Source organism: Nematolebias whitei, chromosome 6 (genome assembly GCF_014905685.2).
Source record: "Nematolebias whitei isolate Nwh7 chromosome 6, NemWhi1, whole genome shotgun sequence".
Classification (NCBI taxonomy): domain Eukaryota; kingdom Metazoa; phylum Chordata; class Actinopteri; order Cyprinodontiformes; family Rivulidae; genus Nematolebias; species Nematolebias whitei.
This window is the reverse complement of record NC_056503.1, coordinates 22,118,675-22,145,358: the sequence shown is the minus strand read 5'-3', so window position 1 is coordinate 22,145,358 and position 26,684 is coordinate 22,118,675. Positions and strand designations below refer to the sequence as shown.

Sequence of the window (26,684 nt, the reverse complement as noted above, 5' to 3'; positions counted from 1 at the left end):
TATGTGCATGTGGACTCAGTAGACATGCCCAACTGTCCTTCCCTAACTTGTCCATATTCCACCACAGACCTTTTTCTACATTTACCCATGAACGTTTTGTAGCAGTGGATCTTAGCTGATCCGGCTTAAGGACCATCAACCCTTAACAACAATCACGACTCAAATTAAATATTATTTCCATCTTATCAAGTATATGGAATGAAAACATGGTGTGGTTTGATCCTGAGAAAGTAGAATAGAGTACCATAGTACGCCAACACACACACACACACACACACACACACAAAACAAATTTAATGACAAACCAAAAAACAAGTACCCATGCTACAGATGGGAATATTCACTTTTACCTACATTTTAATTAAAACCTAATATCTTCACCAGTAACTTCAGCCTTTAAAAAAAAAAATGGCAGCGCTTTCAATCATGAAATACAGAAGTTCAAACACTGTGAAGTACTTTGAAAAATACACAAATTATACAGCTTTTGCTGTGTACACACCCATGATTTTATTATACATGCAAACATTTTATTACATCCAAAATACTAGAATTGTGTATTTCGTTATCAATCCTAATTAGGTAAGACATAATATCTACAGCTGAAATCATAAATTATTTTGTAATTTAGAAATGTTTATAATAATGTAGGATTTTACAGAGCACAGGCAGAAATATATTCATACCTCTGGCACCAAGATACTCTGAGGTATTCAGCTAAGTTGAGAGCATCCTCTGTGTGTGGGTTTCTGTTTTTTTCTCTCATGCTCTTCTTTGTAAAACTTTGTACCAATGTGAAAGTTGGAATATTTATCCATAGTTTCTAATAATTTAATGTATTTCTGCATCCTAATAAGGCACGGCCAGTATAACATTCCGACAATTTAAACTTGAGCAAAAATACTACAGTCATAACTACTATTAACTAATTAAATAATGTTAAATATCACTATGAAGACTATATAGATAACCTTTAAATCCCAATTGATATGACAGATATTTTTTGCAAGGGAAGCTTGGGCCTGAAGGCAACCCAACATGCATGTTTTTGGACTGCGGGAGGAAACTGGAGTACCTGGAGAAAATCCACACAAACATGAGAAGATCATGCGACCTCCTCACAAAAACACACCAGCTCCAACCTGGGACTTTTTTGCTGTGAGGCAACTGTGCTAACCACTGAGATGGATCTATCAAGAGAGAGAGAGAGATGATAGATAGATAGATAGATAGATAGATAGATAGATGGATGGATGGATGGATGGATGGATGGATGGATGGATAGATAGATACCGGACTATCTGGTGTGAAAACGACCTTATAGGCCACTCTATGTTCCTCCCTCTTTAGGAAATACATATTGACTACAGCCATTTCCATTCTCTTGGCAAAATACACCACCATCTGTCCTTTCTGGTTTATTTCCTTGACATCAAACCTACCCATCACTTCCTCACCCCCTCTGTTTCCGTCACCAACATGTCCATTCAGGTCTGTTCCAATCACCAATCTCTCCTCCCAAGGGATACTCTATCACTTCATTCAGATCCTTCCAAAAATTTATCTTTCTCCTTTATGTCACATTTATAACCACTGACAACATTCAACATCAGACCTCCTACTTCTAACTTCAGACACATCACTGTATCTAACACTCTCTTCACCTCTACTTCATTCTTTGCTAAATCCTTCTTCAGGACCACTCCACTCCCTTTATATTTCTATCCACACCATGGTAAAACAGTTTAAACCCTGCTCCAGTGCTGCGAGCCTTGCTTGGTCTTTTGGACACATAAAACATACCTTCCTTTTCTGCATCATGTCAGCCAGCTCTCTACCTTTGCCTGTCATTGTCCCAACATTTAGAGTTGCAACCCTCAGTCCTACATTTTAGACTTTCCTTTTCTCCCACTGTCTCCTGACACATTTCCATCCTTGTTGTCTTGGACTAACAGTAGCACAATTTCCGCCGGTGACCTGTTTGTCAACAGCACCGGTAGTGGTCATTGTTATCCTGGGCCTGGACCGATCTGGTACAGTGTCACTTAGATGAACTCGCATGTTAGTTTTGACAAAAGTGTTTTACATTGGATGCTCTCCCTGACACAACCTTCACCATTTACCTGGGCTTGGGATCAGTACAAGAGATACACTGGCTTGTGCTCCCTAGTGGCTGGCAAGGCTGACAAGCTGATGTTAGCTAGCTGATTAGCTGCATATAGAATGTCTGCAGTGGGCTGTTTATTACATTTGCTAACATTTTGTAGCTTGTATTTGCTTTAAAACAGTGTTATCTGTAAAAGAGAGACGGTTGGAACATGTCTGCAGCTAGGATCAGTATTGGGAGATATGTAAAAACTTTTTCACTGAAGAACCGTCAGTCTACCAGCCAACAACTGGTCATGCATTTGAGTAGCTTTGCTAAAATGTATTTGTATATTTTTGTATTTTTTAGTCTAAAACCATTTTACTCAGAAGTTGGACTGTGTAATTTTTGGTTTCTGTACAACTGTGAAAGAAGTTGTGACCAAACCAAAATAAAGTCATTTATTTGGGATTAGACCTACATGTGGTTTAAAACCAATAAGTTAGCAAGAAGAAAAAGGGCCTACATGAGATCTCTGCAGCTCTAAAAATTTAAATAAAGAACAAGCAGCCTTGTCGTGCGGAGTGAGGATATGTTAACATGTATAATAAAGCATGTGTATCATTTTAATATGTGCTCAATAACATTGTAACGTCTGAACTTCCAGGATAAATGTCTTGAAGCAACACAACCTCAGTGCACATCATAAAATTGTGTGAAAGTGTAGAGAAGGGATCCCAGCGGACAGGTGGTGTGACCATGGAAAACACAGTTCAGTTAGCTGACCTGGCCTTTTATTTTTATTTTTTGGAGCTAAGCAGACAAAATAACTAATTGAATGAAAAGTCCAGAATGAAAATGCTCAAATGAAATTTCAAGTGAAGCGTAAGAAATCCTCAGCATTACTTTCAATGTGACAATTTTAAAATCATAAATAAATACAATAGCTAAAGATGATATACCATCAAGTGCAATCTTTTTTCTAACCATGTAAGAAGGCACGGCTCTTTTCAAAGAATTCATAGAAAGAGTGACAGATCCAGCCTTTTGGGTGGACTCTATAGGTAAACGCTGAATTGTTGGACCTGAATAGATGGCGCTCATGATGGAGAGGACGTGATTATAGAATATTCCAGGTTAGTCATTTCTGTTCATTGTGCCTCAGCTAATGGATGTCTTTGTCGCGGCTCTGCTCAGGCTCCACTCTCAGCTCATATGAAAAGAGGAAATTTTTGCTCCACAAAGATGAACACAAAGTGCTGATAGCCAGATGTTCAGAAGAAGCTGTGAAGGAGCAAGCAGCTAAAAAGACATATATCATAAAAAAAAAACCCTGTTGGCAGGTAGTTATGTCAGAAAACTATACCTTTAAAAGCTTGAATGAATAAATTGTGTTCCAGCTAATTGTATTTTCATTTAATCTTGAGAGATGAGAAATTAACCCAACTGTTCAGAACCATAAACTCCCTTTCCACAAGACTGATTTATTTGAAGGCAAAACATCATGATTTTTGTTTCCCATCATGGAGCCAAGAGGAGGAATTGGTAATACCCTTTGTCCATCATTCAGTCCATCTGTACATGTGAGCATAATAACTTAAAAGATAGGTTGTTATCGACTTCTATTCTGGTGTATGGCTGCACCTAGGCATAAGAAAGATTGCCACATCAAAATCCTTGATGACTGCTATATATATATATATCAACCTTGAGAGCTGGATAACTTCATAAATAGGCAGTGTGAGAAAGTCCATTTAATTAAGTGGCTGCATATAGGCATAAGAAAGATCAGTATCTAAAATTGGGTTGTCACATCAAAATCAAAGATGGCCACCATCATATACATGTGTAAATCGGCAACTATCCAATCATTTGAGGAAACTAGACTTTTAAGTTTTAATATTCCTTAAAAGTCTAGTTTCCTCAAGTGACTGAGGTGACCAAAAATTAATCTATGGGGGCCAAGGTCACCATTGGCCACCCGTGGCTCCACCATTGCATCTGGCTGTAGATAAAAGTATACCTCAACTCTGAGTCACTCTGTTGCTTCGGACAAGGAAAAAGAAAATCCTCCCCATTTTTTTTCCACAAACTCCTACACACTTGAATATGTTGCACCAAAACTTACATCCCCTGTTCAACTCCAACCCAGAAATGCACTCATCTCCAAAACGACAATCATTTTACTATTCATTTCCTTCAGCGACAGGGGACATTGGTGTACCACTTTTTAATGATAGTCCAGCAGATAGCTCATCAAACCACATCAGTCAGAGTTTCTATTACTTGTATAAAAAAACAAAAAACAACTATGGCTTGAAACGATGTGCAGATTATCTTTGATGCAAGCTGTCGTGGATGATTTAAATATGTCTGGTGTGTTTGTTAATCCCTCTATGTGCCCTTGTGATGCCACGAGATGAGTGCAAACAGTTTCATTGGAATGGTTCACTCTAATTTGATATTTACTCTGCTGCATACTTGACATTTCACACAGTTCGTTTACGTCTCTGAAGACGGTCTAGAGGCTCGGCATGTATTAATGACTCAGGCTGGGGTGCAAAGATGATATGGATGCAGGGCGTTCCATGAAGCTGAATGAAAAGCCGCAACTGTTATTTATGGATTTGTGCATCGAGGCGTGTGGGCGGTTAATGTGTGAGAGCATATTGTTTCTAAAGCTTCTGCAGAGAGAAAGTTTTCATCAGCAGAAAGAATAAATGAGCTGCAGTGATTTCACATACAGACGGAGTCAATGAAAGCAGGAGTGCTTTCAGTCATGAGGTTTACAGTCAGTGGGCAAGTGGTGCTGAGCTCTGATAGAACTTGTGGTCATGACTCGTAAGTACCTCTACATGAGCTGCCTGTTGTCTAAAACTGAAGTACGGTGTTGGGTTCAAGGACCCACTTCAATGCTGATATTACTGTGTGGAGTGCAGTGGGATACGTACCCTTGCGAATAGCGAGGAGTGGAGCTAGAGCGCTTTGGTGCCAAACAGTGATGAGCAGAGTCCAGGGTAACACAATCAACACGATGGCAAGAATATCTCTTCTCTTCGGCATGTCCGGGACTGGTTGTTTGGCTCGGCATTACCTGAAGAGAAAAATAGATTTCAGTAAAAATCACTGTGAGAGACTTTGACAAAACTGAAAGCTACTGGAATACTGATGTAGAAAAATCACAGAGAATTTTACGATTAAAGGGAGGTGGAAACCACTGGAAGAGGCCTCTGATCGCAGTCAGTCTGTGACTTAAAGTTTACCGGTCAGTGCTGACACTAATTAGTTAAAATGTAACTAGACAATGGTGCTAAACAGGACTGATTGTTTGGAAAGTGGGCTCTTCTCCAAGTTCAGAACATTTGGTTCATATTGGTTTTCTTTTCAAACATCTAATTACAGAAAGATGTCTAAAAAGAATAAGTCAGGTCCTCGGGACGGATTCTTCTTGTTGAAACGTTTTGTCATTTATCCAAAATACTTCTTCAGTCTGAAGAGCTGCAACAAACTCAGTCTTATAAGCAGCACCTTCTCATAATGGATCAACAAGTCTGCTGGTGACAGCCAGAATTAGTCGTTCAGATGCAAAAGGAGAATCATCAGCCTAACAACTGATCGTTAGTGGCCTGATGGCCGCTTGCTATTGACAAAGGGCTGAGTGATAATTGCAATAACAGCATTGCAAGAGGGGGACAGTCGAACACGTAGGCCTCCACCCCTGTTTAATGATGGACAGGTTCATTTCACAAAGATGGCCTCCTTTACGCCTCTCTTAAATCATCGTTCTTCTCTATCAAGGATGTGAACATCTTCATCCCTGAAAGAGTGACCACCGGCTTGCAGATGAGTGTAGACCGCAGAGTCCTGGCCTGATGATGATCTTCTATGCCGGGCCATCAATTTGGCCAGTGGCTGTGTAGTTTCCCCAGTGTATGACTGATCACAGCCCTCCTGGCACTGGACAGTATTCACAATGTTATTCTGTTTGTGCCGGGGGATTGAATTTTTGGGATAAACCAGTATTTGTCTTAAGGTATTTTGAGGTTTGAAAGCCGCTGGGACGTTGTGTTTAAAAAATAAACATCTCAGTTTCTCTGAATCTCCAGCAACATACGAAATGACCACTGGTCTGGGTTCCTTTTCACCTGATGGTTGACTGGTGTCCTGCTTATGTTTCTTCTCTGCTTTCAGGAAGGCCCAGTTAGGATATCCACATTGCTCTAGAGCCTGTCTTGTGAGGGATTTTTTTCTTCTGCCTAGCTCCTGAGTTAGTGGGGACGCTGTCTGCTCTGTGGTACAGAGTCCTGATGACTCCTAACTTGTGCTCCAGAGGGTGGTGGGAGTCAAACTGCAAATACTGGTCTGTGTGGGTGGGTTTGCGGTACACCTGAATTTACAAATGTCCTCTATAAGAAACTGAAACTTCACAGTCCAAGAAAGCCAATCTGCAATATTTTACATCTTCTCGTGTGAACTTGATGTATTTATCCACAGAGTTGATGTGGTCAGTAAAATGTTGGACTTCCTGAGATTTAATTTTAACCCAGGTGTCGTCAACATACCTGAACCAATGACTTGGTGGTGTCCCTGAAAAGGACGTCAAGGCTCTCTTTTCTACCTCCTCCATGTACAGGTTGGCAACAATAGGAGAAACTGGAGACCCCATAGCACACCCATGTTTCTGCCTATAATATTGCTCCCCATATGTGAAGTAGGTTGACTGCAGGCACAGTTTCAAGAGTTGACACAGTTGTTCTGTGGAAAGTGTGGTCATGCTGCTCAGAGTGGTGTTTGATTTTAACCTTAAGGTCAAGGTCAAAGTTTCTTTCTTGTCATTCACATCATATGTGGTACATATGATGGAATGAAAATGTGTACACAGTGTCCCAATTATATCTATCAAAGTATAAATTGTAAAAGAAAAAGAGTAAAAAGATCTAAGATATGAACTCAGAAATACACTAAACTAATAATACACTGAGCACTAATAGTACAAAAACAATATGCCAAACAACAGCAGCACAAACATGAGTCTGTGGGAGCAGATCGTTTGAGCAGATGAGTATGAATGAACACAGCAGCATGAAATAAATCAGCAGCATGAGATCAGCAGCATGGATAGTCAGCAGCACATATCAACATTCAAGTGGCATTACAGTGATTTTTCTGTCTAGAAATTCATGAGTCTAACAGCTTCAGGTTAGAAGCTGTTCCTGAGTCTAGTGGTTCTACATTTAATGCTCCTCAACCTTCTGCCTGAGGGGAGCGGGGAAAAAAGTGTTTGTGCTGGATGAGTGGGGTCCTTCATGATGCAGGTCGCCCTCTTCCTAATGATGATGAGTACAGACACCAAATATCTGGCATCTGTATGCAGTGATTTAAAATAATTTGTAATAAATTTGTTTAAGAACAGTGATAAGTTTTTTTTTCATTTCTGATATCTCAAAAGCAGTAGAACGCACACATGCATGCACACAGGGTCTTGTATTTCTGACTTTGTGGGGACTTTACATTGACTTCCATTCATTTCTATAGCCTAAACCTGACCCTTACTCTAACCCTTCCCCACCCACACACACATGCCAAGCTGAAATTTGACATGTACCACTCCCCTTGGGTGCTAATACAGAGGCTAAGCAAAAAATACAAACATTGAAATCCGCTTAAAATTCACCCATAAAGAAAAATATGTTTACATAGACTAAACGTTCAAAACTTCACAGAACATTTTTTCCACAAACAATTATAATGGAAACAATAAAACCCAGTAGAAGGTCAAACAAACCTATACACTGACTTTTGTGATTAAAACAAGTTTTTGTTTCAGATAGTGCATTTAGGACGTTACTGAATTTTTTAGAATGGTGCCTCTCATAAATACATTTAAAAGTGAACATTTGTCAAAGTAGGTGAAAACATAAATCTCTGTAAACCTGTTAAAGATTATAACAAGTACTTACACTTGAAGACAAGTCTATGTCTCCATCTGTGACCAGCTCCGTCTGATTGAAGTTTCTAAGAAAGGCAGAGACAAAAAAAAAGATAAATTAGTAATATAAACACAGTTATCCAACTTTTATAAACATTAGTTAAGCAGCAGTTTTATCTGAAAACAGATTATACTACAAGGTTCTCACAATTACATAAAGATTTCCCTGAGTTTTCCCTGATTTTATCAAGTAAATCCTGAAATTTCAGGATATATTTCAGTCTCACAAACTGCTAAAAACTATAGTATACTGTAGCCCATGATACACATTCAGCAATCATTCCTAATAAATAACTATACTGTATAAGATCCAAAACTGAAAGGCCACCAGAACCAATCAGTAAGGATACATGTACTGTGGACACTGTGCAGCAGAGCATGAACTCAGTGATACTGGAATACTAGCATCAACACATAAACACGGTAAAATCTCAGATGAGTTTTTAATCAGCAGATCAGTGTTCTAATTACTTGTTTTCCCTGATTGTTTTGTTTTCTCAAATTCCCTGAAGTGCAGTTTCTTCAAAACCCGTCTTACCCCAATATTTAAAAAAAGCAACAAACAATTCCACTTGGGAAAATTGCCAAAGGATAAGTGAAATACAGGCAAATAATGAATGGTACCTGTCAAATTTCAGCTTGGCGTGTGTGTGTGCACTTTCATACTGCTTTTGAGAAGTGTCAGAAACAAAAAATCCCTATCACTGTTCTTAAACAGTGGGGTAGCTGTGGCTGAGTGGTTAGAGCAGTCGTCCTCCAGTGCAAGAGTTGAGAGTTCAATTCCACCAGCAGCCACATGCTGAAGTGTCACTGGGCAAGACACTGAACCCCTCATTGCTTCTGATGTGTCCCATCGGTGTATGAATGTGATAAAGCTCTGATTAATCTTTGTATAGATCTAGTAGAGTGCTGTATGAATGGATAAATGACGGCACAGATTGTAAAGCGCTTTGAGTATCGTGATAAGATAGAAAGGTTCTATAGTCCATTTACCATTTAAACAAACTAATTCTATTTTTTTTATCACTGCTTCGTAAACTTAAGAGCTTAGTTACCCATCCCATATTAAATCAGACAGATAAAAAAACTTTGCAGAATCTCAAGCAGAACGCTTCATTCAGTCACTCCGCAGAGCAGTGATGAAAAACGAAAACATTAACAGTGAGTGAGAGGAGACGTATGTTTCAATTTTATCTATCAAGCATGAAAAAGACTATTGTTTGCTTAGGCATTTGTGGTTGGGGGATCCTAATGACGTTAACTTTTGGCCTGAGTATCTAGTCAAACAAGGGTCAGGAGAGTTTGGGGTGTGGACCTGTCAAATTTGACAAAATGTGGGGTATTTACTCTCTCTGGACTCCTCAGTTTTAGAGCCATGCTGTTTAATTAACCTCAGTTTGTGGTTTAGCATTGTCTTGCTGAAATATGCAAGACCTTCCCTGAGAAAGTCATATGGTTAAGAGCACGTTCTTCTAAAACTCTCCCAAGTTTTTTGAGTTATTTTGCTTTCATACACTTCAGTTATCTATTTTTACTCTTCATAAAAAAGGAAAAATGTTTAGTTTAAACATTTGATATGTTTACTATGATCCATTTTGAAGAAAACATGGGTTTATTAAATCTTCAAATAATATATATTTTTTAAATTTTATTTACATGTTTTACATCATACCCTTTATTGAATAAATAAATGTTGTTCCAGTCTGATTCTATTAATATTCCAACAAAGTTCAGTCAGGTCATCTGGACAGTTTATTTTTATTGTTGAGACGTTTTGTCCTTCATCCAAAGGACTTCATCAATCTGAGGAGCCATAAACAAACTGAGTCCCACAAGCACCAACTCCCATAGTGGACCAACCAGTGTGCTGGTGATAATATGGTTTCTCCCCTGTCAACTCCTGAAGCAGCCATTGCCAAAGTGGTTCAAAACATCAAAGTTCATGCTCAATAATCCAGGTAAAACATTCAACAAAGTTCAGTCAGGTCATTTGGACAGTTTATTTTTTTATTGAGACATTTCAGCCTGGTCCGCATCGCCAGCAGTAAGTCGGGCTTGTTCCCAGTGAGAGTTGGACTCCGCCAAGGTTGTCCTTTGTCACCAATTCTGTTCATAACTTTTATGGTCAGAATTTCTAGGCGCAGCCAAGGTGTTGAGGGGATCCGTTTTGGTGGCCTTAGGATTGCGTCTCTGCTTTATTGCAGATGATGTGGTCCTATAGGCTTCATCAGATCGTGATCTACAGCTTTCGCTGGAGTGGTTCACAGCCGAATGCGACGCGGCGGGGATGAAGATCAGTTCCTCCAAATCCGAGGCCATGGTCTTGAGCCGGAAAAGGGTAGAGTGCCCTCTCCGGGTCAGGGAGAGGGAAGTCTGGGCCTCCCTACTTAGGCTGCTACCCCTGCGAGCCGACCCCGGATAAGCGGAAGAAAATGGATGGATGGATGGATGGATGGATTTCGTCCTTCATCCAAAGGACTTCATCAATCTGAGGAGGTGGCTATGGCTGCTTCAGAGGTGTTAACGGGGGAGAGGGCAGGTCCCAGAAACCATCTTATCACCATCAAACTGCTTGGTCCACTATGGGAATGTGCTACTTATGGGACTCAATTTGCTTATGAAACCGTCCAGATGACCTGACTGAACTTTGTTGGATTTTTTTTACCTGGATTATTGAGCCTGAACTTTGCTATTATTAATATTATTATTATTATTATTATTATTATTATTATTATTATTATTATTATTAGGGATGCACTGATGCACTTTATTCTACTTCCGATCCGATCCGATACCCGTTGTTTGGTATCAGTTGATACCGATCCGATACCGTTCTGATACAGAAAATCAGTGCTGAATTAACAAAAATGGCTAATTCCTGTCATCTGGACCAATTTCTGAAACAGGTACAGATGACATGATTTAGCCATTTTTGTTGTCTACCTGGATGATTGAGCTTACAAACCCAGTGCTGAATTAATTTAAAACATTTGTTTTGTTAAACGCAGACATGAATGTACTGAATTTAAAATTTATTGAAAACTCTGCACCATAACAGCACACTTCAACACACCAAGAGCTTCTCAAGCTCGGTCAAACATGTAAAAACAACACAACTTTAATTTGTTCAGTCAGTACGCTAACACATGACGTCACTCAGAGCACAAAGTATAGAATTAGAGTGAATAGATCTGCCCAGTCATGGATCGGTCACATTGTCACCGATACCCGATCCAGAATTTTTATTTTATTTTTTAATATCGGTACCGATACTCATATCGGATTGGTGCATCTCTAATTATTATTATTATTGTTATTATTATTGTTATTATTATTGTTATTATTATTATTATTATTATTATTATTATTATTATTATTATTATTGTTATTTAAAGAGGAACAGACTCAGTGAACCGTCAGAGGTCACTTTTAGCCTAAAGTGAACTCTTTGTTTGCTCCAGAGCAGGTGATGAGTTCAGCTTCAGTTACCATGGCGATTTACTCATGATCAAAAACTTCCAGACTTTAAGTTCAACATCGGACTGTCTTTGATTATACCAAAATATAATCTAGATAAACTTGATAAAGCGGGATTAAATCTGAGGAGTGTGATGGTAAAAACCCACTAGAAGAAACTGCTGAAAAACAGGAACACGCATTTATCTGAATGAAACTAGCAGGAAAGTTTCCGAGCACCTGAGGCACCACCGCAGACGCACAGTCGTCGAGTTGCCATGGTAACCCAGGCGGCTCTGCTGCTTTGTTCAGGCAGAACCAAAAGATGTTACAGCACAACCTCTGATGAAAGGCATCATTTTCATACAGTTTCTGGGTCACACAGCCCCAGGAGAGTAAATACTGATTTGAGCACTTCTTCTGGATTCATTCTTTAATTTTATCACTCTGTATTAAAGTTTTTAAAGATTGAACTCACATATTTTACTAAACATCCTCAAAATAACCGGGTGGCTTCTATTATATGTTTCAAACCCAGACTCAAACATGAAGTCATCATGGCTTTACAGTGTCTGACCCAGAACGATGGGATTACAGTATTTACTGTGGATATAGTTAAACCTCTAAACGTTCCACTTCTTGTCCTCCCCTTTGGCTGCCCCCCTATCTGGGTCTCCACAGATCACCTGCCCCCCTCCTCCGTCACGCTGGCTGCCCAGGTGAGTATAGTTAACCTTGCAATGTGCATGGTACAGAATACAGTTCTGCAAGCTGTGCACACAAAATCATGTACAACCCATGTGCACAGCTCGCTGGTCACTCTGCTGCAAACAGGCCCAAACTCAGTGAGACTGCAGCTCAGAGTAAATGTGTTGCAGGTAATACTTATGTCCATTGTCTGCCCTTTAATTTTAATGTGTGATTATTTTGAACACATTGCTGCAGATCATGGGTCCGGTGGGTAAACACGCCTGGTTTGGGAACACCTCTGACCCACCTGGAGGAGGATGGACAAAGCGCTGACCTCACACACCTGAACTTACACATGTAAATGGAGAGACAGGAGGGGATGAATGTGCTGCTCTCTGTAGCTTACTTACATAAAATTAAGACAAACCTCATCTCTCCCAGGGCCCTGCTCGTTCTAAATATGATGTTGGCGAAATGCCAAGCTTAAGCAGGAAGAGTGCTGATAAAACCTGATGAGCTCAATTAAACAAAAGGACAGAGACATGATGCGGCCACAGATTGATTAGAGGAGGAAACAAGTGTTTCCCTCAGAGGGCAGCTCTACAGGCACAGACTCTGCTCATAAATATTTTGTACTTGTAAATCAATTTTGTAACCTTGTGAAACGAATCTATGATTTGCGCAGGACTTTGTGTGTGTAAAAAAAAAAAAAAATTGTATTTGTTAAAACATAATTGCACAAGTTACAAATGTTTTTTGTGAAGGTCTGTTTACAGATAAGAAGCTAATCCTACATGTAGATCTCTTCCTGTCAGTTTCATTGACAAATATGATTTTTGACCGGTTTTTATCCTCCCAGTTGATTGGCCAATGTCATGTCAATCACAAATTTAACAATCGAATCAGAGGTTGGGTTGGGCTGTCAGGGGGCGGAGCTTTACTGAGTCCTGGAAAAGTATTACTAATGGCAGGGCTTTTTAACTAAATTGCTCTGGGGGCACAGTTACTGAAAGCTAAGAGCTCAGGGGCCAGACATCCAGCAGTTATTGTCATTTAGTAAGTTTGTTTTATGATTGAAAATCCAGTTTCATTTAAAAATGAATCAATTGGTGGGCTGAACTGAGCTCACATGTGGGCCTGATTTGGCCCCCAGGCCACCAGTTGAATAGCTCTGCTTTATGGTTTAGTGGAACAAAATGAAATCATTGTCCAGATATATATTTCTGAAAAGCATGTTCAGTTACTTTGGATAGTTTTCAGTCACGTGGCCCACTAGCTACACTGACGGACCAAACACTGGTGCATCGATGATCTGGAGCCATCAATAATGCTGTCATGTGGAGGTGAAGGGCCAGGAAATGTTGACAGCCACAGGAGTACGCTCGCCTTTAAAGCAAACATTTGATCAAAGATAGGATTACGATTACGTTGTGTTTTTTGATTTAGGTGTTTAGTTCTGTGTTTTTATTCATTCAACCTTTATTTATACAGGTTAATCCCATTGAGCTTCGGGGACTTTTAGAAGAGAGACCTGAATTGTTGCTACAGTTTTATGTAATGAAGATTAGTGGATGAGCTTAAATAACATAATGAGAGAGCGTTGAAAACATGCTAATGCTAAGACAAACTAAATGCTGTCAACATGAGCTCAGGAAGCTTCTTAACTGAAGATAAATGTAGTTTTGCATGATGTCATCAATCTGTGTTCGTTAAACATTCAATGATTCAGCACCGGTCAGAAAGAAGATGAGTCCAGTAAATGTCTCTGTGAAACATAATTTTACATTCAGCACTGATTAAAGAAACGGTTGGGGTAAGATACAGAAACATAATATTTGGTGTTTAATACATCATCATGCCCTTCCACAAAAAAATAAAAATAAAATAAATGATGCTAGAAAACTTACCAAAAACATCTCAGCTGAATGTAATATTAAACTCATTCAGATTCAGATTCAGACAACTTTATTTATCCCCGAAAGGCAAATCAGTTGGTCAATTTTCAGATTTACACCCCCCCCCCCCAACGCATATGGTCATATAACTATCATATAACTAAAAGCAAAAAAAAATAAAAATAAAATTATGAAAATCAGCTACTAGTGAAGGCAAACAGCACTAAGAAATGAATTTGGCTTTGAGGTCAAGTCTTTACATGACTGCCAGATTATTATTATTTTAATTACCAGATATCTTGACATATTTTATATTCTTTATGAATATAGAAAGAATAAAGTAAATCCTTTCAGTTTAAACTCAGTTATCAAGCACAACCTTCCACGTGACATGGAATATTCATATTAATTTCTCTGGATTGACTTGTTTCATTTCGTTCTGTGCACCACAAAATGTTTGAAACATATCAACATTGTTTCACGTGTTTGTCAACAGTTTGTTTTCTGCTTCTAGATGGGAAGTGGAACATTCTAGATGACACCAAGAGGATGGAGAACCACCACACCGAGCTTCCTGTCAGGAGAGGGGCCTCACCATCAGAACCATGGCGTCAGGAGCTCCTCAGATGATTCATTCATTCATTCAACCTTTATTTAAACAGGTTAGTCTCACTGAGTCATGAGGACTTATTTACAACAGAGACCTGTTTTAGACAACAGTACAGATCAGTTCTATGATCATAGAAGCACACATATGTCAGGCTGCACAATATATTAGTTATTTTGTGAATAAAATAATTAACATCAAATAAACGCTTAAAAAACACTTTTGATGCATCATTATTATCATTCATTTCTCTAATGAACATATTAACTGTACAGTATCACCCACTTTATGTTTTATAATGTTTAACCCTGAAGGAACAACAGAGGGAACCATGTTTGTTAGCACTCAGCATACGTGCACTATTTTCTACTTTCTTTATTGAAAGCTGGGACCTTCAGCCCAACAGATTCTGCAACATCAACCACTCTGTGTGTTGAAGGTGGTGCTCATAACCACATGAGCATCATCAAACTGGTTGAGCCACATTGAGAAGGTAAGACTGAGTTTGTTTCAGCTCCTCGGCCTGAAGAAGTGAAAGACTAAACATTTCAACAACAAAAAAAAACATCCAGAGGACCTGACTTTACTTTGTTGGATAACCTATCAGATATTATTCTGTCCATCCATTATCTACGCTTCTTCCTTCCAGGGTCATGGGGGTCATAGTCCCCATGTCCAACAGTCACTGTGTGAAGGACACCCACAGGTTCAAGTCCATCACAGGGACACAACCATCACCTATAAGGAAATTTAGAGTTACCAATTGGTTTGGTCTGGAAGGACAGAGCAGTACCCGTAGAAAATGTCTTGACTGGGATTTGATCCGGTGACTTTCTTTCTGAGAAGCAACAGCTCTACCAACTGCACCACCGTGCCGCCCCACCTTTATTCCAGCAAAAAAAAAAAAAATGTCTTTAAAATCTGTGAACAGTCCTTGTGCCAGAACAAAGAGAAATCCAAAGGAAATATTATTTCTGGCGTTCTGGAAACAAGTTGTGCCGAAAATATTATTTTGAATGTAATCAACAAGTTACAAGTAAACGTCTGAAATTAGCATGAAGAGGAATGTCGGGTTTGACCATGTTAGAACAGTGTTGTTTTTAAAAAAAATCATATTATGCTTTTAATTCTCTTCTTATGATCATTTTATTTTCATGTCCTCTTCAATGGAAAATTCCAGAAGAGAAAGTATGATGCTTTACAACATTTAATCTGACTGATCTTGTAGCTGTCCGTGAATATAGGAGAACACTGAGATCATCTAATACATTTCTACTCTCTGTCCCAAAGTCCAACTACAAACGATGGGGTGACCGGGCGTTTTCGGTTGTCGCACCCAGACTCTGGAACCAGCAACCTCAGGACCTGCGCTCCATCACTGACATGGAGCATTTTAAATCTAATCTTAAAACCTTTTTATTCAGGCAGGCTTTTAATACCTAGTAGTTCTTTGACAATCTTGCTATGTTTTAATTGTTTTTAATTTTAACTGGCTGATTTTTTTTATTCTTAATTGTTTGTTTTTAACTTCTGTATTGTGCAGCACTTTGTGCACCTTTTGGCTGCTGGAAAGGGCTCTATAAATAAAGTTTGATTGAGGGATTGATTGATTTAATCACCTACGAAACTTGCAAAAACTTGTTGTTCCAGTCTGCCCTTCCCTCAGAAACAAAATGTGACCTATTGCTAAAAACATGAACAACCTGCGCTAAATGATCACGCCCATCATTGTTTGAATTAAATTAAAAGGCATGAAGGGAATGAACAAGTCAAAAAAAGTTGGAGGCATGACGCCTCAGGCTACTCTTCCCTTTGCAAAGAAAAATCTCACTCTTTGTGTCCGTGTTCATTTGTTTAAACCTAACAGACCTGTGTAGAGGGATTTGTGATCAGATATCTATATAATTTATTAGTTATGAGTTAAGCTCATAAGGTATACCATACCATACCATACCATACCATACCAATTTATTTATAAAGCACTTATAAGATACCTGACACATTTTAATATTGCAGCAATAATTTCTTGTTCAAGTTCAGAAGAAGTTGGTTTTCAAAGATTTTGAGTCCAATCTGACTCTTTTGGGAGAGAGAATCTGTCCTGCTGTACTGAACAGTCTTTCAATAAGGCCATGGGTGGAGCACATCTTCTGGCTGACTCTCTTGTGGTGGAATACATTTTGGGTGTGCTAGTGGTGCTGCAGGTGCACCCAGCTCAGTGACATGTATACTAGAATGTATGTCATTGGCGCAGCACGGTGGCACAACTGGTAGAGCTGCTGCCTCTCAGCGAGCAGGTCCCTGGTCCAAACCCCGGTCCAGGGACCTTCCGGGTGGAGTTTGCATGTTCTCTCCGTGCATGCGTGGGTTTTCTCCGGGTACTCCGGTTTCCTCCCACAGACCAAAAACATGCATGTTAGGCTGATTGGTAACTCTAAATTGTCCCTAGGTGTGAGTGAGAGAGTGCATGTTTGTTTGTCTCGTTTGTCTCTATGTGTCCCTGTGATGGACTTGCGACCCGTCCAGGGTGTACCCCGCCCCTCACACAGTGATTGCTGGACATGGGCACCGGCGACCCCCGTGACCCAAAATGGAATAAGCGGGTAGATAATGGATGGATGGATATGTCATTGGTCCAGCTCTTCTTGAAGGCGAGCCTAACGTTACCTGCCCACTTTGCAGTGATTCACTGGACCAGCTCCCCTCTCACCATTGGTTACTTTCAAACTAACAAACAAATCAAAAAGCCGCAACATGAATGTAACTTGTAATGCAACACATTATAGAAATGTAGTGTAGTAGAAAGTACAAATACTTGATGTAAAATGTAGTGGAGTAAAAGTATAAAGTACCCACATTTAACTCTACTTAAGTAAAGTACAGATACATGAAAAATGTACTTAAGTTCAGTAACAAAGTATTTGTACTTAGTTACATCCCACCACTGCATTTTACTCTCTGTTTATCCCTTAAACTTCTGTTTTCTCTCGAGGTCATTTTGTTCACAGAACCTAAACTATAAAGTTTGAATAACTTCTGGTGTTTTTGATCAAATTGATGCAAAGAAGACTTTTTTTTAAGAGGCTGTGGTCTCTTCATCTTGAGGCAGCAGATTATTTAAGGAAGAAAAACTATTAGAGATTTTGGTTCCAGTTATCGCCGTTGTCGTCGGTTTGCAGCTCCTTTTGGCACAGCTTGTTTGGCCATTAAATCATCTTAAATCAGACTTTTTATGTTGATTAAAAAATACCTATATGTTATTATTAAATTATTTCTTCACTTCTGTGATGGACTTGCGACCTGTCCAGGGTGTACCCCGCCCCTCGCACAGTGATGGCTGGATATGGGCACCAGCGACCCCCGTGTCCCAAAATGGAAGAAGCGGCTAAAAGATAATGGATGGACAGATGAATATTTCCTCACTTCAGTTTTCTGTTGAAACCACAAAATATTCCATAAAACTCTTCTTCAATACTAAAAATCCATCCTAATAATAAAATGTGAGACAAACAGGTTTAAAAACCTCTGGATCCAAAGGATGTGAAGGTCAAAGACTCACCCACAGTTAGAACTGGATCATGGCTCCACGGGGGGGCGCACAGCTTCACCGCAGGCTGGATGGGCTATCTAGCAGTGATTTTCTCCATCACCCATCGCCAGCTGATGCTCGGACAGACCGGCCACGCTGCGTCCAGACCTGAAAGGGAAGACAGTAGTGGTAACTATAGCAAGCTGTGATTAGTTTATGTCCCACAGCCTCCTCCATTAAACGCCTGATTTACTTAATGACTGTTGGCAGCAGCTTAAAGAATATTTAAATGCATTTAAACGTTTCACTGGAACCGGAGGGAGTGGCAGAGACAGAGGAGTCACCTGAAGAAAACAAGAACAGGATTTAATTACTGACAGAAAGTCAAACATGAAGAGGCTGACGAAGCAGGAAAGAAAATTAATCTGCAGGACTGAGGTTCAAAACACAAGAACGGAAGTTAGAACCAATAAAAACACAGAAACAGGGGGCTGTGGTGGTTTGGAGGTCAGTGCTGCGACCTCACAGTCCTGAGGTCGCAGGTCCGAGCCCAGGTTGAGTCAGGAGGGGCATCTGGTGTGAAACAATAAATGTTTTATGTGAGTTTATGTGAGCAACCCAAAGCAAATCAACAAAACAAAGATTATACTTTAAATATTTATTTTTTATATATTTATACTAGGATCAAGACTTTCCTTTTTGCTAAATCCTATAGTTAGGGTCGGCTTGGGTTTCCTGAGCTGTCCCTTAGTTATGCTGCTGTAGACTGCTGGAGGACAAACTAACCACAATTTTCACTCTGCTACTGTCTTTACTTACTCTGCTCAACCTGTTTTGTATTTGTAATTATTTTTTCTATCCTTCACATGTGTTTTTTTTGTCTTTCAGATACACCTGGACCTATACCTGGACCTACCATTCTGTGTTCGTCTGTCTCTCCTTCCTGTCCTCTCAACCAGCCGGTCAAAGCAGATGGCCGCTTGTCCTGAGACTGGTTCTGCTGGAGATTTCTTTCTTTTAAAAGGGAGTTTTTCTTTCCACTGTTGCCACTGTGCTTGCTCAGGATGGGAGACTGCAACGAAGCCAAGATTCAACTTGTCTGCTGGATTCCTTAGATAGAGAACTTTACTAATTGGCTTTTATGTGAATGTTCCTGTAAAGTGTCCTGAGACAACGTTGTTGTGATTTGGCGCTATATAAATAAATTTAATTGAATTATACCAGGAGAGATAATGAGTACCACAAAACATCCATCCATCCATTTTCTTTACCCGTTTATTCCATTTTGGGTCACGGGGGTCGCTGGTGCCCATGTCCAGCAATCACTGTGCGAGGGGCGGGGTACACCCTGGACGCGTCGCAAGTCCATCACAGGGACACATAGAGACAAACGAGACAAACAACCCTTCACTCTCTCACTCACACCTAGGGACAATTTAGAGTTACCATTCAGCCTAACATGCATGTTTTTGGTCTGTGGGAGGAAACCGGAGTACCCGGAGAAAACCCACGCATGCACGGAGAGAACATGCAAACTCCACCCAGAAAGGCCCCTGGACCGGGGTTTGAACCAGGGACCTGTTCGCTGAGAGGCAGCAGCTCTACCAGTTGCGCCACCGTGCTGCACCACAAAACAATAAGGATCTTAAATTATTTAAAATAAAATCTATATTAAAAATCCAAAGTTAGAAACGTGTCAGAGACATAATAATACAATCATACAAATTCAGTTCTAAAGAATTTTCTTTCCCCTGCTGTGTAAATAATTTATATTTGTCTGAAATTGTCATAATCTGTACGTCACACATAAAGGCTTTTCCTTGTCATTGTTATTACAGAACCTGCTGCCTGCCAACACGCTAATGGGGAATGATACAGAAATAAACGTGGTCATGTCTTATTCAGAGGACATGTTGGCGCTGTGGACGCTTCACGCAGCATCACACAGTGATGTGTGCGTACCGCATCAGCAGCTGAACAACTGAGCACTGAATCGTGATGGAAACTCCTACAAACTGGAAAGATGTGGAGTATTTTATAGAAGGAGTTGTAGATCGTTCTGGAAGAGTCCGGGTCAGAGAGGATGGTTGTGCTAAAAGCTTTTTATCAGTTCTATTAATAATGGTGTAAATCCTCAGTCCAATTGATTGTGTTGCTGAAGGCGGACAGGGAAAAACTAAATAAAATCAAATGAAGACAAGATCAGATTTATGGTTTACTGCTGTTTTTGTCCCCCATCACAGAACAAAGAGGGTGAATCAGAAATACACTCAGTCCATCCGTGCACGTTGTGAGCATGGTAACTTGAAATATAAGTCAGCTACCGACTTCCATTTTGGAGTGTGGCTGCATGTAGGTTTGGTTTATTTGTCATGTGCAAAAATCAACACAAGGTCAACAATGCAATGAAATGCTGAGGACGAGAAGAACGGTCTCGACTCGCCACAAAATAAACGAGAAGAAATATCAAAGCATGCAGCAAAAACACACACACACAAAAAAAATAATACCCAAGGCGACAAAAGTAAAAAAGAAATACATCTGTATCACAAGGTGTAAGAAAGGTCACAAAATATGGATGCCACATTAGAAAGATAGATAGATAGATAGATAGATAGATAGAAATATATAGAAATATAGATAGATAGATAGATATAGAAATATAGAAAGATAGATAGATAGATAGATAGATAGATATTTATGTAAATCAGCCACAGTAATAATTTAAGGAAAACATGCTGTCTAGATTTTATATTGCTTAATAGTATAGTTTCTTTAGATGAATGGGGTGGTTGATGAATAATCTATGGTGGTCAAGGCCACCATTGGCCACCCCCTGCCTCCTCCATTGCACCTGGTGGTGGATAAAATGTTTCCCGCCACTCTTCAGGATACGACCCATCACTGCTCTGCTTCAAATATAAAAAAACCCTCCCTCTGTTCTTCTCCACAGTGTAACTCCTGCTCACTTGAATATCTTGCACCAAAAACAAACCCTGCTAATACCATTAGACAACAAGTGCTTTCACTCCCATGGCTTTCTCTGTATTTAGTATCGTACAACAATTTATTGGATTTTAAATTGAAGAATATACACAAAATACTCCAGATTAATGAAGTTAAAACTGCTAGTTTATGTTTATGTACTCCCCAACCATTACTTCCAGATGCCACAGGACTGGTTTAGTGAGATTCATCTGTCAGCAAAGAATCAACACCAGAACCTGTGAGTAATCCCGACTACCACCAAGCAGGAGTTACCAAGACAACAGGACCAAACACATCAGGGTTGGGTTTAAAAATATCCACAGTGAACCTGTCAAAAGATGTACGTCCCCCCAAACTCAGGGATCAGCAGGAAGGACATCAGAGCCAGGAGGCCAAAGACAGACATGATGGAGAAAGGGCGGGAAAATTACTTTTTAGACAAACCTCTAAAAAAAGTTCAATATGGTCCTCTGGACATTCAAAAAGACAAAAAACAAAACAAAGATTTTGTCGATTAGATTTTTCTACCTGGATTATTGAGCATGCATCAGGATATTTTAGACAAACGTTGATATTTGCTCAGAGGCATGCAGAGGACTCCTCAAACACATGGAAGAAGGTCGGATGAGACTTAAATTGACTTTTTGATAATCAAGAACACCTACAGGTATAGCGTATCATACTGAGAACATCACCCAGACAGCAGAACATGGTGGTGGCAGCATCATGCTGTGGTGGTTTGTCATCAGCAGGAAGAGTTTTTGATGAAAACCTGTTTGAGTCTTCCAGAGAGTTGAGAGGTCCACTTTCCAGCAGGACTCTAAGCACAAGGCTGAAGTTATGCTCCAGTGGTTTTAGGAGAACTGGTTAAAGGTCTTAAATGGTCCAGCCGTCCAGACCTCAGTCCATCTGACAGTCTCTGGTTTTATTGAAAGACTGTTGAACACAAGCAGAGCTTGTCCAAGGACACAAACTAGGGGTCCAATCCTGGTCATGGAGGGACACTATCCTGCATGTTGTAGATGTTCCTCTGCTCCATCACACCTGATTTGAGTCAGTGGGGGATTAACAGGTTTCTGAAGAACATGAAGAAGTAATTTAGCTGTTGAATCAGGTGCGTTGGAGCAGAGAGACAGGTATGTGTGCGGGGAAGTGGCCCTCCAGGACCAGGACTGGATACATATGGTCTAGATGTTGCTCAGTTTATGGAGCTATACCTGCAAATACTTTCTGCTGTAACTGCAGCAGAAGTTGGTTCTGCAAAAATCCAATTTGAATTGTCTCTTGTTTGTTTCACAACTAAAATAAAACTGTTTTACATCTTCAAAAGTGGCAGTTATGAGACTAAACGATGAAAAGCTCATCTGACTAATTGGTAAAATCTGAATGAGAGGATGTGATTAACGTAGACTTGTTGCACCTATAAAGAAGAATTCAAGTGTTTAATACATTGTGGCATACTAAATTAATATAATTGTAACACGTGTACAGAGATGTATTAATAGGCGTTCAGTGACCAGGAGAACCTGAACTGTGTGATGGAAGCAGAATACAGAAAGTCTGTCTGCAGCACACAACGGAGCGCGACAGCTTCTCACATCAGCATGAGCTAACCAGCTGTGAAGGGAACACCTGCCGCCGATTAATACAGGATCACTGCAACAATGCAGCGTGGGAAAATTATTGCACTAATTGTTGAACTAACACCATTAACCCCAAAAGGTTAAACATGGAGGTGAATACGGTACAACTCCGGCTGGTTGGTCTAAATGTCAGAGGAAATGATCCAGGCTGAGATAAAGCCACAATGCAAGAGGTCTATCATCCTTAGAAAGGTTTACAAAGGTTTATACAGGTTTATAAAGGCTTACACTGGCTTATCCAAGTTCATAAAAGTTTATAAAGATTCATAAAGTTTATAAATTTTCATAAAATTCACAAAGGTCTGCACAGGTTTATAAATTTTCTTAAAGGTTTATCAAGATTTACAGAGGTTTATAAATGTTCATAAAGGTTTTGTAAATGTTTACACAAGTGTATAAATGTTTGTAAAGTTTTATAAAGGTTTACAGAGGTTTATAAATGTTCATAAATGTTTATAAAGGTTTGCAGATGTTTATAAACATTCATAAAGGTTTGTAAAGTTTACACCAGTTTATAAATGTTCATAAATAGTTATAAAGGTTTACAGATGTTTATGAATGTTCATAAAGGTTTGTAAAGGTTTACACCAGTTTATAAATGTTCATATATGTTTATAAAGGTTTAAATATGTTTATAAATGTTCATAAATGTTTATAAAGGTTTACAGATGTTTATAAAGGTTCATAAAGGTTTATGAAGGTTTTCAGATGTTTATAAATGTTCATAAAGATTTGTAAAGGTTTACACGGGTTGATAAATTTTCCTAAATGTTAATAAACGTTTACACAGGTTAATAAATGTCTATAAATGTTTAAGCAGGTTTTAAACGTTTTTAAGAGTTTTAAATATGTATAATGTTTATACTGGTTTATAAATGTTTATAATAGATTACACAAGTTTAAACAGGTTTTTGAATATTTATAAAAGTTTTAAAGAGTTTATAAATATTTAAAAAGGTTTCCAAAGGTTTAAAATGGTTTGATAATCTTTAAACTGGTTTATAAATGTTTATAAAGGTTTAAACGGGTTAAAAAATAGTTATAAAATTTACAAGATTTTATATATATTTATAAAGATTTTAAAAGTTTAAAGGGTTTATAAATGTTTCTACAGGTTTATTAATTTTACTATAGGTTTATAACGTTTTAAAGAGGTTTATGATGGTTTACAAATATTAATAGGGGTTTATAAATATTTATAAATGCTTACACAGGTTTATAAAGGTTACCCATGGAACGCTGGTATGAAGATCAACTTTTCGTTTGGATCCTTGTTAAAGTACGTTGTAGATGCTCTAAATTCAACTTTGGCCCTCTCCAGTTTCTCTGTGAGATTTGATCCTAATTTTGTCCGAGCAGCCTCCTCTTCCTCTGGCTCTTTCTGAGTTTTGTAAAATGGACTCCTCAAAGTCAAAACAAGAGCTGGTCTCTAACTCTGTGATGAGTTTGTCTCTCTGACATGAGACCTCCTGTTTTTTGGTCTTGTTTTATGTCCCAAAGTCCAACAATGACCTCTACTTCTCTTTGCTCATTTTCTATAATCTGTAATGTTCAGGTAGAGCGCCTCTCTGGAGACATGTTGTTGTGGAGCACACAGCTACCTGCTTCTTTTGTGTATACGTTGGTCTACGAGCAGCTCAGTGAAGCTTAGAACAGTTTCGGGGCTTTCTGGGGATTGTTTGAAGACAAGTTGCAACAATGGATCATTATTGATGAAACTGCCACCAAGCAGCTTGGCCTGGAGGTGTCATTAAATGAGAATTTGAAATCTGCATTGATTCAGGTAGGGTAATTGGTTTTTGAAGGACACTGTGTCGGGTGTAGCTGATGCGTTCTTGTTTTCTGTTGTTCCTTCGCGGTTCATGAAGTCAAACGTGCACAGAGACACAGCTGGAAGCTCCTGATCCTTCAGAGTAAAACCGCTCAAGACTTTAGCTTCTCTCATTACTGAGGAAAATTAAAATGAGCCCAAACGTCTTTGTTTCATGAGTTAAAGCAACTTCTTAGAGGACTTACAAATGGTTGTACATATAAATGTATAAAATAATATTCTGGTCCTCACCAGAATCTTAAACTAAATATTTCCAAGTGTACAAAAACCCACAACAGATTCCAACATGATGGTATTCATGAAGCAAAAATGAAGGCAAAATTGAAAAGCTGTGAATAAGAAACCAAGTCCAGCTTTGCTACTTCCTCGGGATCTAAGAGGAGAAAATAGCAGACATGTGTGTGTGAGCATGTCTATAAATGCAACAGTTTTGTGTTTTTGCTTATGCTAACACAATGCCAAGATGGAAAAACATTAGCAATGACCTCAGAGAAGCATCTGTCGCTGCCAATCAAGCTAACAAAGGCTATAAGGCCAATTCCAAATATTTAGTGCATGCTTCTGCAGTAAGAAAGAATAGGTACAAGAGAAGAACAACCCAGAGAGCTGCCAATCTTCCTAACAAATTCACCCCAAGGTCAGACTGTGTAATGCTCAGAGAAATTGCAATAAACCCAAGAGCTGTGTTTCAGTCTCTACAGGCCTGATGAAGCAGGGTAACTGTTAAAGTTCATGACAGAAACAGGCGGAACAAATATGACTTCACTGAAGATTCACGGAGAAAGATTCCTCCTGCAAAAAGAACAGAGACTCTTCAAAGCTGAGTCTCTTCATGAAGAAGTGAAAGTCTTCCTGGTTTGGTCACTTGGTGGAAACAACAACGTTTCTGTGTGGGAGACCAGGGTTTAAATCCTGGGCAGACTTCGTTTGTATTATTGTTAGTCTGTGTCTAAATGCTCATATGAAACCATGATTTCCCGAGTTCAGTTGTGAACTTTGCAATCTAACTGATGTCAGTGACCTTCCAGACAAACCCACTTTAAAAATAATTCCCCTGTTAGAACTTTCCCCGATAGAGAGTGGAGCTGTGAGTGAGGACCCACACAGTTCTGCAGATACAGAGATCCTTTCGATATCTTCAGTGGAACGGCAAGAACCCTGGCCTTTGATATTTGACATCCCAATTTTTTCAGTAGATGTGGAGTATCGACTTAGACAAGCTGACCTGAAACATCTTGAAGATGGTTCTGTCTTTAAAAAAAGTCCCAAAAGACATCAAGCATGAAATGCTGGAAAAGATAGCTGAACACATGTACAGCTACACAGCTTACCCGACCAATCAACAATACGAAAGTGTAGCCAAATCCCTAATCAGCAAACATCCTTGTCTTAGGGAGAGTGGTTCAGTAAGTGGTTGCAGTGGATGGAAGAACAGCATAACTTACAAAATGGCCAATTATAGAAGAAAGAGAAGCAGATCTGGATGTCGAGATGTTTTGGTAAATGCTGGCAAACGGGGGCGCCACACTCAAGGTGACTCTGTCAATAAGAAAATAAAGAAACCAGAAAAGGGAGAACTCAACTTTTTGCCCAATTTTCCGGAGGGGATTAATGAGACAAGGCTTGAAGAAGCACGCACTGAAATGGAGGACGAAATGAAAAAGACAACGCCCAACGGAAGACTAATAAAACAAAATATGGACCTAACATTTGCCTTAAGGAGGAATGAAGTTGTGGAGACAGCACCACCAATAAGCCTTCTGATGAAACGCTGGCCTGCACTCTTTACTAATGAACATGTACACATAGTATTCTGATGGTCATTTGCTCTGTAGTTGTACAACACACTAATTTCATTCTTTTTTTAAATTATTTTTCCTTTTTTAATTTTTTTTAGATTTGTCTGGAATTCAAAAGGATTGTGGGAAAAGACCTGCTGCAGGAATTTTATTCTGCCCTTGATGATCACA

General features: G+C 39.3%; 1 protein-coding gene and 1 long non-coding RNA gene across 3 annotated transcripts in view; both read right to left on the bottom strand.

The window, feature by feature from the left end:
• The window catches only part of b3gat1a (beta-1,3-glucuronyltransferase 1 (glucuronosyltransferase P) a), a 21,644-nt gene extending 16,495 nt beyond the window's left edge, over positions 1–5,149 (bottom strand). For both annotated transcript variants that reach the window (XM_037677445.1, XM_037677446.1), the window contains exon 1: positions 5,038–5,149. In XM_037677445.1, the coding sequence (XP_037533373.1) occupies positions 5,038–5,149 (112 nt within the window). The remainder of the gene's footprint in view (positions 1–5,037) is intronic.
• Positions 5,145–18,411, bottom strand: LOC119410561. Its single transcript, XR_005186854.1, has 3 exons — positions 18,283–18,411; positions 8,047–8,101; positions 5,145–5,180 (listed from the first exon to the last, which is right to left on the bottom strand). It is a non-coding gene; the product is annotated as an uncharacterized LOC119410561 (long non-coding RNA).
• Positions 18,412–26,684: the final 8,273 nt, after the last annotated feature.